The sequence below is a fragment of the Aquarana catesbeiana genome, linkage group LG11 (assembly GCF_042186555.1).
Source record: "Aquarana catesbeiana isolate 2022-GZ linkage group LG11, ASM4218655v1, whole genome shotgun sequence".
In the NCBI taxonomy this organism is placed as follows: Eukaryota; Metazoa; Chordata; class Amphibia; order Anura; family Ranidae; genus Aquarana; species Aquarana catesbeiana.
This window is the reverse complement of record NC_133334.1, coordinates 268,509,247-268,524,957: the sequence shown is the minus strand read 5'-3', so window position 1 is coordinate 268,524,957 and position 15,711 is coordinate 268,509,247. Positions and strand designations below refer to the sequence as shown.

General features: G+C 45.9%; 1 protein-coding gene across 1 annotated transcript in view; it reads right to left on the bottom strand.

Annotated features, from left to right (window-relative positions):
• Positions 1-1,388: 1,388 nt before the first annotated feature.
• URI1 (URI1 prefoldin like chaperone) overlaps positions 1,389-15,711 on the bottom strand; it is a 134,300-nt gene continuing 119,977 nt past the window's right edge. Inside the window, exons 7-11 of the mRNA XM_073605820.1 lie at positions 11,416-11,584; positions 7,387-7,627; positions 5,913-6,055; positions 4,255-4,477; positions 1,389-1,770 (exon numbers count right to left, since the gene is read on the bottom strand). Coding sequence (XP_073461921.1) covers positions 1,597-1,770; positions 4,255-4,477; positions 5,913-6,055; positions 7,387-7,627; positions 11,416-11,584 — 950 coding nt within the window. The 3' untranslated portion in view covers positions 1,389-1,596. The remainder of the gene's footprint in view (positions 1,771-4,254; positions 4,478-5,912; positions 6,056-7,386; positions 7,628-11,415; positions 11,585-15,711) is intronic.

The window sequence follows — 15,711 nt, the reverse complement described above, 5'->3', positions numbered from 1 at the left end:
TCCTGCACCAGTCTGGTTTCGAATGCAGTGCGATTTGAGCCATAAAAATCCATGGCTCAAATCGCACCCCAGAGACACTGCATAGGAATGTGCTGCGGTGCGAATTACATGCAGCGTCTTGCACCGCAGCAGCGTCAACCCAGACTGAAACATTTCAAAAATGTCATATACTGCAGATAACCAGGCTTTAGATGTTGTAGCTGCATTTTTTAAATTTTTTCGGGCTAAGCGCGTTTTCTGCAAGTTTACAAAACTTCTCACTGATGCTGCCAGAAATCCAGTGGCATTGTAAATTTATGTTCCTGTAGAGAAATCTGTAGAGAAATCTGAAATCAGTCTTCCTTGCAATCTTGTGAGAGCTACACGACACCTCCACTTAATGTAGTAAAGGGGAGGAATGGAGGTTGTGTTTGCAGTCCAAATCAGGAGAGCATCCAAGGGTGACAACAAGGCCACCCCCAATACAGAGTGCTTTAAGTGTTGTCACTCTAGTAGAGGAAGTCTGTCAAAAGGCAAGGCAGTGGTAGAGCAAGGTACTTGAGTAGCCAAAGTGTGCCCCCTACTGCATAAGCTGTGAACTACTTTAGTGCTCCCCTCCCACTAAAGCATCCAAAGGCCTCACCTTTTCTACCTACCGCCTCTGACTTGGCCTTGCTGGCAGGATCCCCGGGTGAAATTTCTAGTGTTACTAAACCCAGGAGCCTGCAGTCACTATATCTGATCTCCCACAGTACACAGAACATGGAAATGCAATTGTTTCAGTAAATATAAACTGCTAAATAACTTTTCTCATCAGCAGTGTATAGCAGTCTTGTGACTTCTATCAGTGTCTGGTTAAAGCTTGTAGGAGGAGTTTTCATTCTCCTTCTGACTGTCTTATGAGGCTGCAGGACCCCTGACCCTCTGTCTGGACAGTGCTGATTGGCCCTGTGCTGATCACATGCACCCTCCCAAGAAAAAGAAACTCTCTAGCAATACACACCAAACTGAGCTTGTCCCCTAGCTCTGTTCTATCAGGAGATATATTGGGGACCGTGGAAGAAGGGGAGGATCAGAGAAGACAGGAGCAGACAGCCTTTTTACACAATGCAGAGGAATAACCCCTTAGATTCCACAGTGAGTATAACAAGCATGCTTTACTGCATATACAGACTGATTTTACTGTTGTGGGTTTAGTAACACTTTAAGGGGGGGGGACGACAATGCAACCGCCACATCTAAGGACTGGTAAGCTGCGATAAAATACATTTTTTTTCAAGGGGGGGTACACACCCCTTTAACTGACCCGTAATAGGTCTGCAGAAACCTCGCCGCAGTGACATGGAGCTGAAGACAGCTCTCTATAACCTTACAACACACGTATAAAATGTGCAGACCGTACCTCGAAATAATGGAAATCATTGCATATTTATTTAAAGAAAAAAAGGTTAAGATTATCAAAATGATTGCAAATTCATTTTTTTTTTTCTTTTTGGCCACCGAAAGTGACCTGGCACAGACTGAACTAGTAAACATCATCCAGACCTGCATTGGTGGGTTATGTCCCACAGTGGCTGGGGACACGGGGGGGGGATGGGGACGGGACGCACACAGTTATCACTGGAACTGTTGCATCCTGGCAGCTTTGAACTTTGAGACTCTTTTGGCCCCCTCTTCGGGAGACTCCTCGCCCTTCTTTTCCTGGATGGTGGGCAGAGCTGGGTGGGCAATGCTGGTCATGGGCACAGATATAGAAAACGCCTCCTTCTCTATGACAGTTCCTGAAAATGCCTGTGCAGAAACAGAGAAACTTGTGTTATTATCATGTCACCTGGGCATTTCCAACCATAGTACTTGTTCCCCATCTAAAAGTTAAGAGACCCTGTCATCAAACCACAAGGCCCCAGGGCTGAATGCGGCCCACCGGATCATTACGTGTGATAACACACCTCACACCTCTCCTGCAGCTGCAGAAACCCCCCCTTCCTCCATTCCTCTTCGCCCTCAACTTGACTCAGCAGTCGATAGCAAACATGAGGACAAAACTCCTCCTACAGATCCTGCACCTTTCTCTGAGCAACCTCAGCACTCCCTCTTCTCTGCATCTCCTGGTCTCAGCATTCAGCTGACTTCAGCCCTTCTAAAGTCCTCCTCCAGACCCTGCACTTTGATTCCCAGCTTCGCCCCCAGTTCCTTCCTGGCAGCAGCACAAGTTAAAGCTGGTATAAGGGAGAATGGGAGACTCTTGACTTCTGATGGTGGGGGGAGGGGGGGCTCTTGACATCTAATGTAAGTGAGGTTGGGTGGTCTGGACATCTAGACTTACAGGTACACCTGGTCCCTTGACGGCAGTCATAATGCTGATGCAGCCTGTGATAAAATTGAGTTTGACACCCCTGCACCAGACCATTCATTTCTACAACCATCTTCCATTAGATTAAAATTGCATGTATTTTATGTACGGTATTTGCCTGTAAACGCCTCCTTATGTAGACTTCCAAAAGCCCCGAGACCTTTGCTGGGCACCACCATCTTGGATGCGATGGCAGCAGCTCCAGCACACTCAGAGCTGTCACTCAAGTAACACTCTATAGCAGCCTTTCTCAACTTTTTTTACCCCAGAGGAACCCTAAAATAATTTCCAGGTCAAACTCTTGCTAAAGCCAATTCATTGGCGGTCAGGGAGAAAAATGCCCCTTATATTGGTGGCTAGTGGGAAGAATGCCCCCCTTTACAGTGGTGGTCAGAATACTACCCCTATAGACAGATTAAAAAGATTATTGGTGTCATGCAACTGGCAATTCCGAATGGTATTAGTCCTCGAAACTGTGCAAGCACCATCAAATGGGGGGGTAGATTGATCACAGCTCAAGGAACCCATAGCAACCTGTGGAGGAACCCTGGATGAGAAAGGCTGCTATACAGCAGTGGTCTCCAAACTGCAGCCTGGGGGCCGGATGTGGCCCTTTGCTTGCCTTTATAGGGCACTTGTTCCACCAACTGACACCAATAAAAGGGCTTTATTCCCCCAACTGACACCATCAATGGGGCAGTATAACTCTCATTAAAACCAATGCTGGGGCACTGTTTCCGGGGCATTTTCTAATCCCACTCATGCCCCACCCTAAAACCTGAAGGACAGTTAACCACCCCCTGTTTAGAAATTTTGGAGACTCCTGCTCTATAGTAATCTTTTTCACTCCTCTCTCGTCTGCTACATAAAAGGTTATGAATGGGAGGGAAGAGGAGAAATCAAGGAGCTGGACCAGCACAGATGATAATTAGACACTCAAATAAGGAGGAGAGGGCCATAATGTGCAAAAAAGGGGGGGGGGGGGGGGCTGTGCTAGAAAATAAACTTCCCGGAGAAGCCACATTTTCCAGCAAGTTCAAAGCCACATTGCAAGTGAATATAAAAACGAATTTGAGGGAAAAAAAAAACATTACATGTAAGAATTTAAAATACGTGGTCACGTTAAACTTGTGGCGTCGCTCAAAGCTGGAAGATCAAAAGTTTCCCCATCTGTCTTCAGAGCAGGCGTACATTCACTAATCGAGGAGTGTGAGGATATTGAAAGTAAGACGCCGTTCAAACCAACCCACCATTAACTCAAAGTGCACATATGTGTGTGGCCTCAGCCAGCATTGTTTTGGCCATGCCCTCCTCCCAACGTGTTTCGTCCCGCTGACCGGGGCTTGGTCAGGGGGCGTGGTCGAAGAACCACTGGTTGAGACCACAAACACATTGAGTTAGTGCTGGGTTGGTTTGAGCGGCGTCTTACCTTCAATATTTAAAATATGTGACATTTGTGCTTTTATCTTCAATTTTTATGTTAGTGACAGGGTCCCTTTAAATGTCCGCAGTAACATCCTAATACACTAGAGAAGATCACCAATCATTTAATCACTGTGTGGAAGGAATGGAATAGCATGGTTCCTTCTGCTGACCTCTACGCATTACATGTGGAGGTCACCAGGAGGAACCAGTGAGTGCTGTAGGGCAGAGGTAGGCAACCTTGGCACTCCAGCTGAAACTAAAAATCCCATCATGCCTCTAGGAGTCATGCCTGTGATTGTCAGGGTCTTGCAATGTCTCATGGGACTTGTGGTTTTGGAGGGCCGAGGTTGCCTACCCCTGTTGTAGGGGAACCCAGGAGATCAACACTCCCGAAGGTTTTGGCTTCCATGCAGACTCTAGCAGATGATTTTTCGAGATCTGTATGGAAAGCATAAAAGGGAAGTATTCACACAACTGTATGCATCTCCCCCTCTCACCTCCGATGGTCCAAACACAGGCGACAGCTTTTTATGCATTTTGTCATCCTCGTCGCTGAAGATGCTGTCTTCCATGCTGATGTTCCTTTGGTACCCTCTTCTGTCCTCAAACTCGTGTGAGCTGTTCTCGCTGGTATCGCTGCACACGCTGTCCTCCCGGCTGCGGGACTTCATGATGGATTTTCTGGGGACATACTCTCCGTTCACCAGGTCTACAAACACCCTGTAAAGCATAATGCATATGTACAGACTTTCATAGAAACATAGAAGAGAGACAGCAGAAAAATACTCATACCGTATTTATCTACGTATAACACGCACTTTTTTCCCCTGAAAATCGGGTGCAAATAACGTGTGCGTGTTATACTTGCATTTAGCTGCCTCGGAGGGGGGGGATGGGGGACGAGCTCCGTCAGATTACATAGAGCGAGAATCTCCCGTTTACTCGGCAGCCTCTTTAATATGAATTCCTGCCTCCTGGACTGGCATTGGACCAGTGTTCTGTCTCTCATAGGAGCCGGTCAAGGAGGCGGGACTTCGTATTAAGAGGCAAAAAAAAAAAAATCCCAAAAAGTGTATACTGACTGGTTTGCGCAAAAATTTATAGCGTCTACAAACTATGGAATATTTGTATTTATTTATTATCTTTACTAGTAATGGCGGCGATCAGCGACTTATAGTGGGTCTGTGATATTGTGGCGGACATTCGGATACTGACACTTTTTGGGAACCAGTGACACTAATACAGTGATCAGTGCTAAAAATATGTACTGTCCCTGTACTGGGAAGGGGTTAACATCAGAGGCGATCAAAGGGTTAACTGTGTGCCTAGCCAGTGTTCTACTAAACTGGGGGAGGAGCTTTTACAAGGGGAAGACATGGATCCATGTCCCTACTTTGCAGAGACACAGGATCCATGCCTTCCCTCTTATTAGAACGGCGATCTGCCTTGTTTACATAGGCACATTGCAGTTCTGTATCTCTGGTTGAAGATTGGCGGGTGCTGGCGGTCATGAAGTCTGCCATACCCACAGATCAGCTCCCGCAGAGTATAATCACAGCGTGAGCGAGCCGCTGGCGGCGCGCATTCGTGCCCCCTACCTGGAAGTGCAGGATCACACACACACACACATATATATATATATATATATATATATATATATATATATATATATATATATATATATATATATATATATATACACCTGTATATGTCCGCAGTGACCGTACCCATTACTGATATATACACACACACATATATATATATATATATATATATACATACATACACACACACGTGATCCTGCGCACAGCTGCTGCCCTGTAGTAGTAAAACTGCCCTCGCAGTTCATTCATAACTACAATCCATCTGCCGCGGTGGATGATGGTACTTGTAGTTCATTCATAAGAAACTGTGAATGAATGAATGTCGTGGCTGTGTGGGCGGAGCCTCCATGGCCGCACTGTTTTTGAGTTTTGACAGTGGGTGCGGGGAGAAGATCTCCCACCAGCTGTCATACGGAGGGGGGATCTGAGGGAGAGGCAGCAGGAGCTGGATCATGTTCCCAAAGGTGAACTTAGCCTTTAAATTTATAAATATTCCTGAAATCTCTCACAGTTCACCTTTCTAGTACAGACGAACATGGCGTTAAACGTACCTGTAGATGTCCGCTGGCGTCTTTATAACTGGCAATTCCGGGGCAGAGTGACCGTTCCCATTACTGTTTTTTCTTTTCCTTCTGGCTTCCTCTTTCTTTTCGCTGAATTTCAGAGTAGTGTTTTTTCCAGTGTTTATTCTCACCTGAGCGGACGAATAAGAAATTTAAAGAGAGCCGCAATAGTCCAGAGAGAGTGACAGTCATAATATGTTAGAAAAAACTTCTACCTTTCTTACTTGTACTGCAATCTAGGAGAATGAACGGCGTAACCGTGATTGGCTGCTGTGGATATTAAAGCCGAAGTATACCCCTCCCCAAAAAAAAAAAAAAAAAAAATCAGCACAAGGGATATGACTTACCATCAGAGAGATGTGTCCCTTGTGCTTGTGTGTCCTCCTTTCGCTGAAGTCTTTCTCTTTTCCGATGACCTTTCCTATTGGACCTGGCCCCCAGCTACACATACACTATATTGCCAAAAGTATTGGGACACCTGCCTTTACACACACATGAACTTTAATAGCATCCCAGTCTTAGTTCGTAGGGTTCAATATTGAGTTGGCCCACCCTTTGCAGCTATAACAGTGTGGGGTTGTTTTTCAGGGGTTGGGGTTGGCCCCTTAGTTCCAGTGATGGGAACTCTTAAGGTGTCAGAATACCAAGAGATTTTGGACAATTTCATGCCCCCAACTTTGTGGGAACAGTTTGGGGATGGCTCCTTCCTGTTCCAACATGACTGCGCACCAGTGCACAAAGCAAGGTCCATAAAGACATGGATGAGCGAGTTTGGGGTGGAGGAACTTGACTGACCTCAACCCAATAGAACACCTTTGGGATGAATTAGAGCGGAGACTGCGAGCCAGGCCTTCTCATCCAACATCAGCGCCTGACCTTACAAATGCACTTCTGGAAGAATGGTCAAACATTCCCATAGACACACTCCTAAACCTTGTGGACAGACTTCCCAGATGAGTTAAAGCTGTTATAGCTGCAATGGGTGGACCAACTCAATATTGAACCCTACGGACTAAGACTGGGATGCCTGTGAAGTTCATGTGCGCGTAAAGGCAGGTGTCCCAATACTTTTGACAATATAGTATATCTTTCTTTCACGTCCCCGTTGCTCTGTTTGGCAAATACCTGTAACTTGCAGGTATAGCTGAGCTGCAACGTGACTCAACCATGCGATAGCAGTAGCACTTGGTTATTTGCCCAGAGAAAAGGTAGAATGTCAAGCTTATATAAGCTCCGACTTAAGCCTACATAGGGTTGATATCTCTTGTTCCCTGCAACAGAACTGGGTGTGACCACCAAAAATACATTTTAAAAAATGTACGTAGAAGCTCAATAACCTACAATAACAAGGATTGCTGAATAGAACTAATCAAACATGTTTGGAATAGTGGTAGGTTTGCCTTTAAAACAGAAGGTGCAAACCTATGAGCCAAATGAAGATGAGGGATTGCTGGCTACGTACCCTTTTTGGTTCAACCGTATGGGAAAAGTAGATGGTGGCAACAGGATTTTTACAGCTTGCCGAGTCTTCGTCATCGCTGTGCTGTGAATGAGACCCGTTCACACAGCCTGAGATCAAAAACCCAGATTTCGTATGACTGCCCGAAGCGAGATGATCTTGTTTTACGTTTAAATCAGTCTTCAAGTTCTCCTTGTCGCCTTCGTAACAGGAATCCCTGCCGAGGGGAGGATCTTCCGTTACTCTGCAAAATAATACAAACTGTTCTCTCAGTTGTGGATGCTTTCAATACCATAGGTTTAGACCATCTGAGTGGACATCTTTATGGTGGTCGGTAATCTGAAGACATCCACAGTAGTGTACCTGCCCCTTTAAATACCCATATGGGTATCTATAACCAAAAACAGCCTGGGTTAGCAGACCACAGAGCACCTTGTTTCGCTCACACTGGAGCCGGCGTGTGTGCCAGACCCCTGGAAACCATGGACCGGAAGTGACAGCAGTTGCCCTGCCTCAACGCGTTTCGTCAGAAAGGCATCCTCAGGATGCAAAACACTAAAAATTCTGCCAATGGAGGTCAGCACGGTGCAGCATGCTCAATGAATTACACTTTTACCCAGGGCTGGGCATCGGGGTGGGGGGTGCAAAAAGGGTGAAGCATACAACCTATGTTGCTCATAAAGGAAGCGGGGGGGTGCACCTTGAGCTACCCCTCACGCCATTGCATTTTTTTTTTAACATCCCAGGAGTTCCTCGACCCCTCCATGCAATCCTATATAGGGGTCCAATGACTCTGTTCAGTGAACTAAGACAGCTGGCCCTCCTAAGAGAAAGAAGGCATCCTCACCCCAAGGCCTGCAGGACAATTTGTGACTATTTGTATGAATTCACCAAACCCAACTGAATAGTCCCTACATGCTCAATTTTTCTGGGAAAAAAGAAAAAAAAGAAAAAAGTAAGGCCTTTTACCCTGGGTGCCAGGGGACCTTTATTCTGGCTCTACCTATAAGACAGCTGTCTTGAACACACTGTTCTGTGGCTTAATGTGGGCAAATGCAAGTGACCTGGCCAACCAGTTACCTGGTGACCTCCAGGATACAGTACAGACATGGAGGTCAGCAGGAGGAACCATTGAGCACAGCAGAAGACACAGAGGTCAGTGCTTCCGGAAGTGTCCATTTCTGCTGAATACAGCGGCATTCAGTGACCCAGGCAGCAGGAGAGGTGGGCATTCACACATCTGCAGGGACAACATTTGGAGCCATTTTATTTTCATGACAGGGTCACTTTAACCCTTTTACTGCTACAGAAACCTTTGTATTTTTTTTGCACGTTTAAAAAAATCATTTTAGGCCTGAGGATTAGTTAAAACCCCCAAATCGTATATCATTTCTGAAAGCAGATACCCTGGAGAATAAAATAGAGGTAGTTTCAGATTTCTATGTCATATGATATTAGTGCCATGGTTTATTAAGATCAAATAAAATACACTAAATTAATGTTAGGGCATGCAATCACAATATTTTACCCATTTTTTTTGGTAAAATTTCAAAGAAGAGATTGTGCCAATTAAATAGATACCCAACATGTCAACCCCTAAAATTGCACGTGGCTGTGAAACGACGACAACCTTCAGTACCCTAAATTTTCAATAGGCGACACTTTAAAAGCCCCAACAGGTCATCAGTTTAGAGTTAATTGGGAACAATGGGCCTAAAATGATTGCTTTCATTCCAGCATGCACGGTGATTATGTAATGTGTGTAGCGCAATTGCTGTTTTTTGTGCAATCCCGACGCACGTGTTTACATTTGTATGTGGGGTGGGGCTAAAACATTTTTTTTGGGGGGGGGGGGGGAGATTTGAAGTGCTTTTGTGTAACTTTAATTTTTCTTTACACCTTTTCTCACTAATCATTTTTCCATCACACAGGGGACAAAAAAGTCCTGTGTAATTCTTTTGCTGGTGACAAGTACTCTTTAACCACTTCAGCCCCGGAAGATTTGGCTGCCCAATGACCAGGCCATTTTGTGCGATGGGGCACTGCGTCAATTTAACTAACAATTGGCAATTTATAAAACTCTGGTAAGGCCACCTGGAGTATTCCGTCCAGTTCTGGTCACCAGTCCTCAGAAGGGATGTGCTGGAGCTGGAGAGAGTCCAACAAAGTGCAACTAAATTAATACGGGGATTGGAGGACCTCTAATACAAAGAGCGACTACAAGCACTAAATTTATTCTCGCTGGAGAGGAGATATGATAGCGATTTACAAATATCTCAATGGTGATCCCAGCATAGGAAAAAAGCTATTCAATCTCAAGGAGTGTAAGAGGACACGGGGGTCACGCAATGAGATTGGAGGAGAAGCCGTTTAACCTAAAGGAGCGCAGGGGGTTTACACTGTCAGGGCGGTAAGAATGTGGAACACTCTTCCACAATTGGTGGTGTCAGCAAGGACTATTGATATTTTTAAAAGACTCTTGGATGTGCATCTTAAAGAACATAACATACAGGAATATGGGAAATAATTATAGACACTGACACACATACACCTACACAGGTTTAACTGTCGTCTTTAATTAACCTTACCTACTATGTAAATATGTACCCGGCAGCACCTCCATGCCGGTCCTGGGTCCACCAATGGGAGCGGGGAGCCCAGGAAAAATGGTGAGGGTGGCGACTGTTGCCGGGGTGTATGGAAGAGATTGTACAGCCACACGCCTGATCGCTTCCATCTGACAGCCAACAGTTGGCTTGTCAAATCTACCTACATACACATGTGCATAAAACCCCACTGCTGCTGTTGCAGCCACATGGCATACACTATACAAGTATTGGGACGCCTGCCTTTACACACACATGAACTTTAATGACATCCCAGTCTTAGTCCGTAGGGTTCAATATTGAGTTGGCCCACCCTTTGCAGCTATAACCATGTGGGGTTTGTTTTTCATGGGTTGGGCTGGTTCCTTATTTCCTGTGAAGGGAACTCTTAAGGCGTCAGGCTTCAACTCACCCCAAACTCGATCATCTATGTCTTTATGGACCTTGCTTTGTGCACTGGTCCAGATCATTTGGTGGAGGGGGGATTATGGTGTGGGGTTGTTTTTCAGGGGTTGGGCTTGGCCCCTTAGTTCCAGTGGAGGGAACTCTTAAGGCGTCAGCATAGCAAGACATTTTGGACAATTTCATGCTCCCAACTTTGTGGGAACAGTTTGGGGATGGCCCCTTCCTGTTCCAACATGACTGCGCACCAGTGCACAAAGCAAGGTCCATAAAGACATGGATGAGCGAGTTTGGGGTGGAGGAACGTGACTGGCCTGTACAGAGTCCTGACCTCAACCCGATAGAACACCTTTGGGATGAATTAAAGCGGAGACTGTGAGCCAGGCCTTCTCGTTCAACATCAGTGCCTGACCTCAAAAATGCTCTTCTGGAAGAATGGTCAAACAATCCCATAGACACACTCCTAAACCTTGTGGACGGCCTTCCCAGAAGAGTTGAAACTGTTATAGCTGCAAAGGGTGGGCCAACTCCATATTGAACCCTACGGACCAAGACGCCATTAAAGCTCATGTGCGTGTAAAGGCAGGTGTCCCAATACTTTTGGCAATATAGTGAACGTCAGTGGCAGTGAAGGCATCAAGGCCTGTGGTTCTAGTAATTGATGACAAAAAACTGTTTGATGTCTTTGCTTAATCCGGCCACAAACGGAGCGATTTTCTTTCTTGCAACCACAGGTGCCTTTGTGTTCTCCTGGCAGGAAGAGGGGGAGCTGTCTCCGCTAAGAGGACACAATGATTACCGCTAGCAGCTGTAATACCCACTAGCATTAATCACATGTAAAACCAACAGGCTGGTTGTACCCAAGTAGATTGATCGATTAACTTGGATACATTCAGCCTGCCCATATATGATTCGAATCTCGGCCAGTCCCTTCTGAACCGGCCAAGATTCGAACCATCTACGGCCGGCTTTAGTCAAAGCAACACACCGAGTACAGATAATGCAAAATCCAGGGGGTGCTTACTCCGCAAGCTCTCCTCGCAGCTCCTCTTGTTTCTCCAGCTCCTCCAGTCTGGCCCAGAGCGCCGCATTGTCTATGAACGGGTCTTTGGACTCTTCTTCTCGAAAACCCACCTCGTTGCTGGTCTCGGCCTTTGGTTTTGTGTGAGGTTTGTGCGCTGTGCGGTGTTTGCCTACGGGGAGATCAACCAATTCATTATAGTGAGGAGGAGGCTATGGGCCCAACGATATAAAAATAACTGACAGATAAAAGACTGAACTGGACGGCATTTACCATTCTAAAACACCGTAATAAACAATTGCCAATTGATTTTTTTGTTTTTTGCTTTTTATCCTGTGTTGCATCCCAGTGCTGCTGATCTCCTACAGATTCATGTGGTGGGGATGCTTTTCTTCAGCAGGGACAGGGACGCTGGTCAGAGTTGATGGGAAGATGGATGGAGCCAAATACAGGACAATCTTAGAAGAAAACCTGTTAGAGTCTGCAAAAGACTTGAGACTGGGGCGGAGGTTCACCTTCCAGCAGGACAACGACCCAAAACATACAGCCAGAGCTACAATGGAATGGTTTAGATCAGTGGGCTCCAAAATTCGGCCTGAAGACCAGATGTGGCCCTTTGCTTGCCTTTACCCGGCCCTTGGGGCACTATTCCTCCCACTGATAGGAGACACTATTCAGCCATCTGACACCAAAATTGAAGCACCATTTCTCCCACCGACAAAAATAATGAGGCCCCCCCCCCCTACTCAATACCAAATGTAGTGATGTTTACTCCCACTGATGCTAGGACAAGTTCTACTCCTGCTGGCCACAATCCGTCCCTCCTAAAGGCTGAAGGACAACAATCCAGCCCTTTGTTTAAAAAGTTTGGAGACCCCTAGTTTAGATCAAAGCATATTCATGTGTTAGAATGGCCCAGTCAAAGTCCAGACCTAAATCCCATTGAGAATCTGTGGCAAGACTTGAAAATTGCTGTTCACAGACGCTCTCCATCCAATCTGACAGAGCTTGAGCTTGCAAAGAAAAATGGGCAAAAATGTCCCTCTCTAGGTGTGCAAAGCTGGTAGAGACATCCCCAAAAAGACTTGCAGCTGTAATTGCAGTGAAAGGGGGTTCTACAAAGTATTGACTCCGGGGGGCGCCACACAAATGCCCCCCACACTTTTCACATATTTATTTGTAAAAAATTCTGAAAGCCATTTATCATTTTCCTTCCACTTCACAATTATGTGCCACTTTGTGTTGGTCTATCATACAGGGATATGCAATCAGTGGCCCTCCTGCTGTTGCAGAACTACAAGTCCCATGAGGCATAGCAAGACTGACAGCCACAAACATGACACCCAGAGCCAGAGGCATGATGGGACTTGTAGTTTTGCAACAGCTGGAGGTCCGCTAATTGCACATCCCTGGTACTATCACATAAAATCCCAACAAAATACATTTACGTTTTTTGGTTGTGACATGACAAAATGTGGAAAATTTCAAGGGGTATGAATACTTTTTCAAGGCACTGTATATGCGAATTGGATGCGTTTTTAACCCCATTCAATTCACATAACATGTGAACGCTTTGAACGCAGCAACTTCGCATGTGCGGGGCGGCCGTGGTGCGGTTTCAAAAAGATGCCCTGTGCGTTTTTGAGTCTGGTTCAGGTGCGATTTCAGGTAAAAAGTGGCACCTGAACCGGTAAACAGAAAAGCACCGGACTGCCGCACTGAAACCAAAGCCACATATATGTGAACCCAGCCTTAAAGTGTGATTATTTCCTTTTTCAAGGCACTGTATAAGAACCCAGCCTAAGGGTTCATTCACATGTAATGTTGGGGGTGGGGGCGTAAAACTGTGCTTTTACCACTTCTCAACTGCTGCCCTCTTTAGCTGCTGAGGACTGTACACATCCCACAGTCACATGATCGCATGCTTTGCAGGCACAGTAGGAATTAGATCAGGGATCTTCAAACTACGGCCCTCCGGCTGTTGCAGAACTACACATCCCATGAGGCATTGTAAAATTTTGACATTCACAGACATGACTGGGCATGATGGGAATTGTAGTTTCTGAACAACTGTAGGGCTGTAGTTTGAAGACCCCTGAATTAGACCCTCTGTCGCTTTCGGCAGATGTAGCGCCAGCGGATCGCAACTCAATCAGGGCCGCTCTGCTTTGCAACGGCGTGCAATGCAGGGGCGTAAAGCTGTGCTTTTACCACTTCTCAACTGCTGCCCTCTTTAGCTGCTGAGGACTGTACACATCCCACAGTCACATGATCGCATGCTTTGCAGGCACAGTAAGGAATTAGACCCTCTGTCGCTTTGATGTAGCGCCAGCGGAACGCAACTCAATCAGGGCCGCTCTGCAAGTGCTTCACAACGGCGTGCAGTACAAGGCAGGTACAGTGTGCTAACGTAGGGGCGAAGAAGGGGGTTAAAAAGGTGGCAGTGAGAAGGCGATGCTCTCTGAAGAGCGATCTGAATGCAGATCACTCTTCACAGAGCAAAGCGCGTGTGAACAAGCCCTAAAAGATAAAAAAAAAATAAAAACGTTTAATTTTAATATAGGTAGAGTGATCCTGCGAGTGGAAGGACATGAAATGACGGTGAGATGTGACAGTGACATGATCAGAGTTTAACAGCTTGGGAGGGGAAATCACAATCCCTCTTATTTTTTTTTACTGCTCTGTTTTTTTTTTTGTTTTTTTTTTTTCCCTTTTTTTTTTTTTTTTTTTTTTTTCACTGCCCTGATTATGCAACTCGTTTGTGTCTATTGCCATCCGAAATCTTTACTCTCATTACAAGTATTCTGCTCTGGTAATAGAAGATGCAACACAGAATCTTCTTTCAGCTCTGCTATGAATTTTAATCCCTCTTAAAACAATCGGCCTTGATGGCAGAGAGGAGAAGATCAATGCAGTAAACAGAGCGGGCTGACATCAGAGCCAGCCGGGGAAGGGGGGGGGGGGGGAGGAGAGGCGCGAGAGGCGCAGATTACACATGTAGCGCACAGATTCTGATAGAATGTAATACATACATATCTGGTGTAAAAATTAAAGCTGAACTCCGGCCTTCCTCTTCAGTCGTTGTACAGGCTCCTCTCCTGGACTGAAATTGTTTTTTTATTTTATTTTTTTATTTCACTGCACACTGTGAGCTTCTCACAAAGTGCATTAGAAGCGGCAGCAAACCAGATAGAGTCTGCCTTATTTCCTGGCTGGAAGACGTCCAGCATCATCTAACTCTTTCCTCTCCAGCATGACTATCCCTGGCCTGCCCCTTTAATTCATTGGATTCGTTTTTTTTCAATGACGACAGGGGCTCAGTAATACACATAATCATTACCTTAACCCGCTTCAGCCCCGGAAGATTTTACCCCCTTTCTGACCAGAGCAATTTTTGCGATTCGGCACTGCGTCGCTTTAACCGACAATTCCGCGGTGGTGCGACGTTACACCCAAACAAAACTGACATCCTTTTTATCCCACAAATAGAGCTTTCTTTTGGTGGTATTTGATCACCTCTGCGTTTTTTTTTATTTTTTTCACAATAAACAAAAAAAAAAAAGCGACAATTTTGAAATTGCAATAAGCGTATATTGATTGGTTTGCACAAAAGTTATAGCGTCTACAAAATAGGGGATAGTTTTATGGCATTTTTATTATTTTTTTTTTTTACTAGTAATGGCGGCAATCTGCGATTTTTATTGGGACTGCGACATTATGGCGGACACATCGGACACATTTTTTGGGACCATTGGCATTTATACAGCGATCAGTGCTATAAAAATGCACTGATTACTGTAAAAAATGTCTGGCAGGGAAGGGGTTAACCACTAGGGGCAGAACAAGGGGTTAATTGTGATCGCGGGAGCCCGGCGATGATCGCAACCGCCCGGTACTCGCATCGGCTCCGGGGGCGAGCAGCGGGCGCGCGCCTCTAGTGGCCACAGGGCGCAGCGACGTTACATAACGTTGTTTCGCCCAGCTGTGCCATTCTGCAGCAGTAAAACTGCGGCGGCTGGTCGGTAAGCAGTAATTTTTCGATACAAAAGATGTTATACTTACCCTCATGACCTGAGCAGCCCCAATCCTCTTCTGGGGTCCCCCACCAGTGCTCTCCCCCCCACCCCTCCCACAAGTGCCCAATATAGCAAGCTGCTTGCTCCCAAACCTGCGCTGTGTGTGTCCATAGATGCATAGAGCATGGCTCAGCCCTGCCCTCTTCTCAATGGCTCTTGGAAGAGACCTGGTTGTGCAACTTCTTCTATTAGAGAATTATGGGGGCCACTGTGCTCCTGGGAA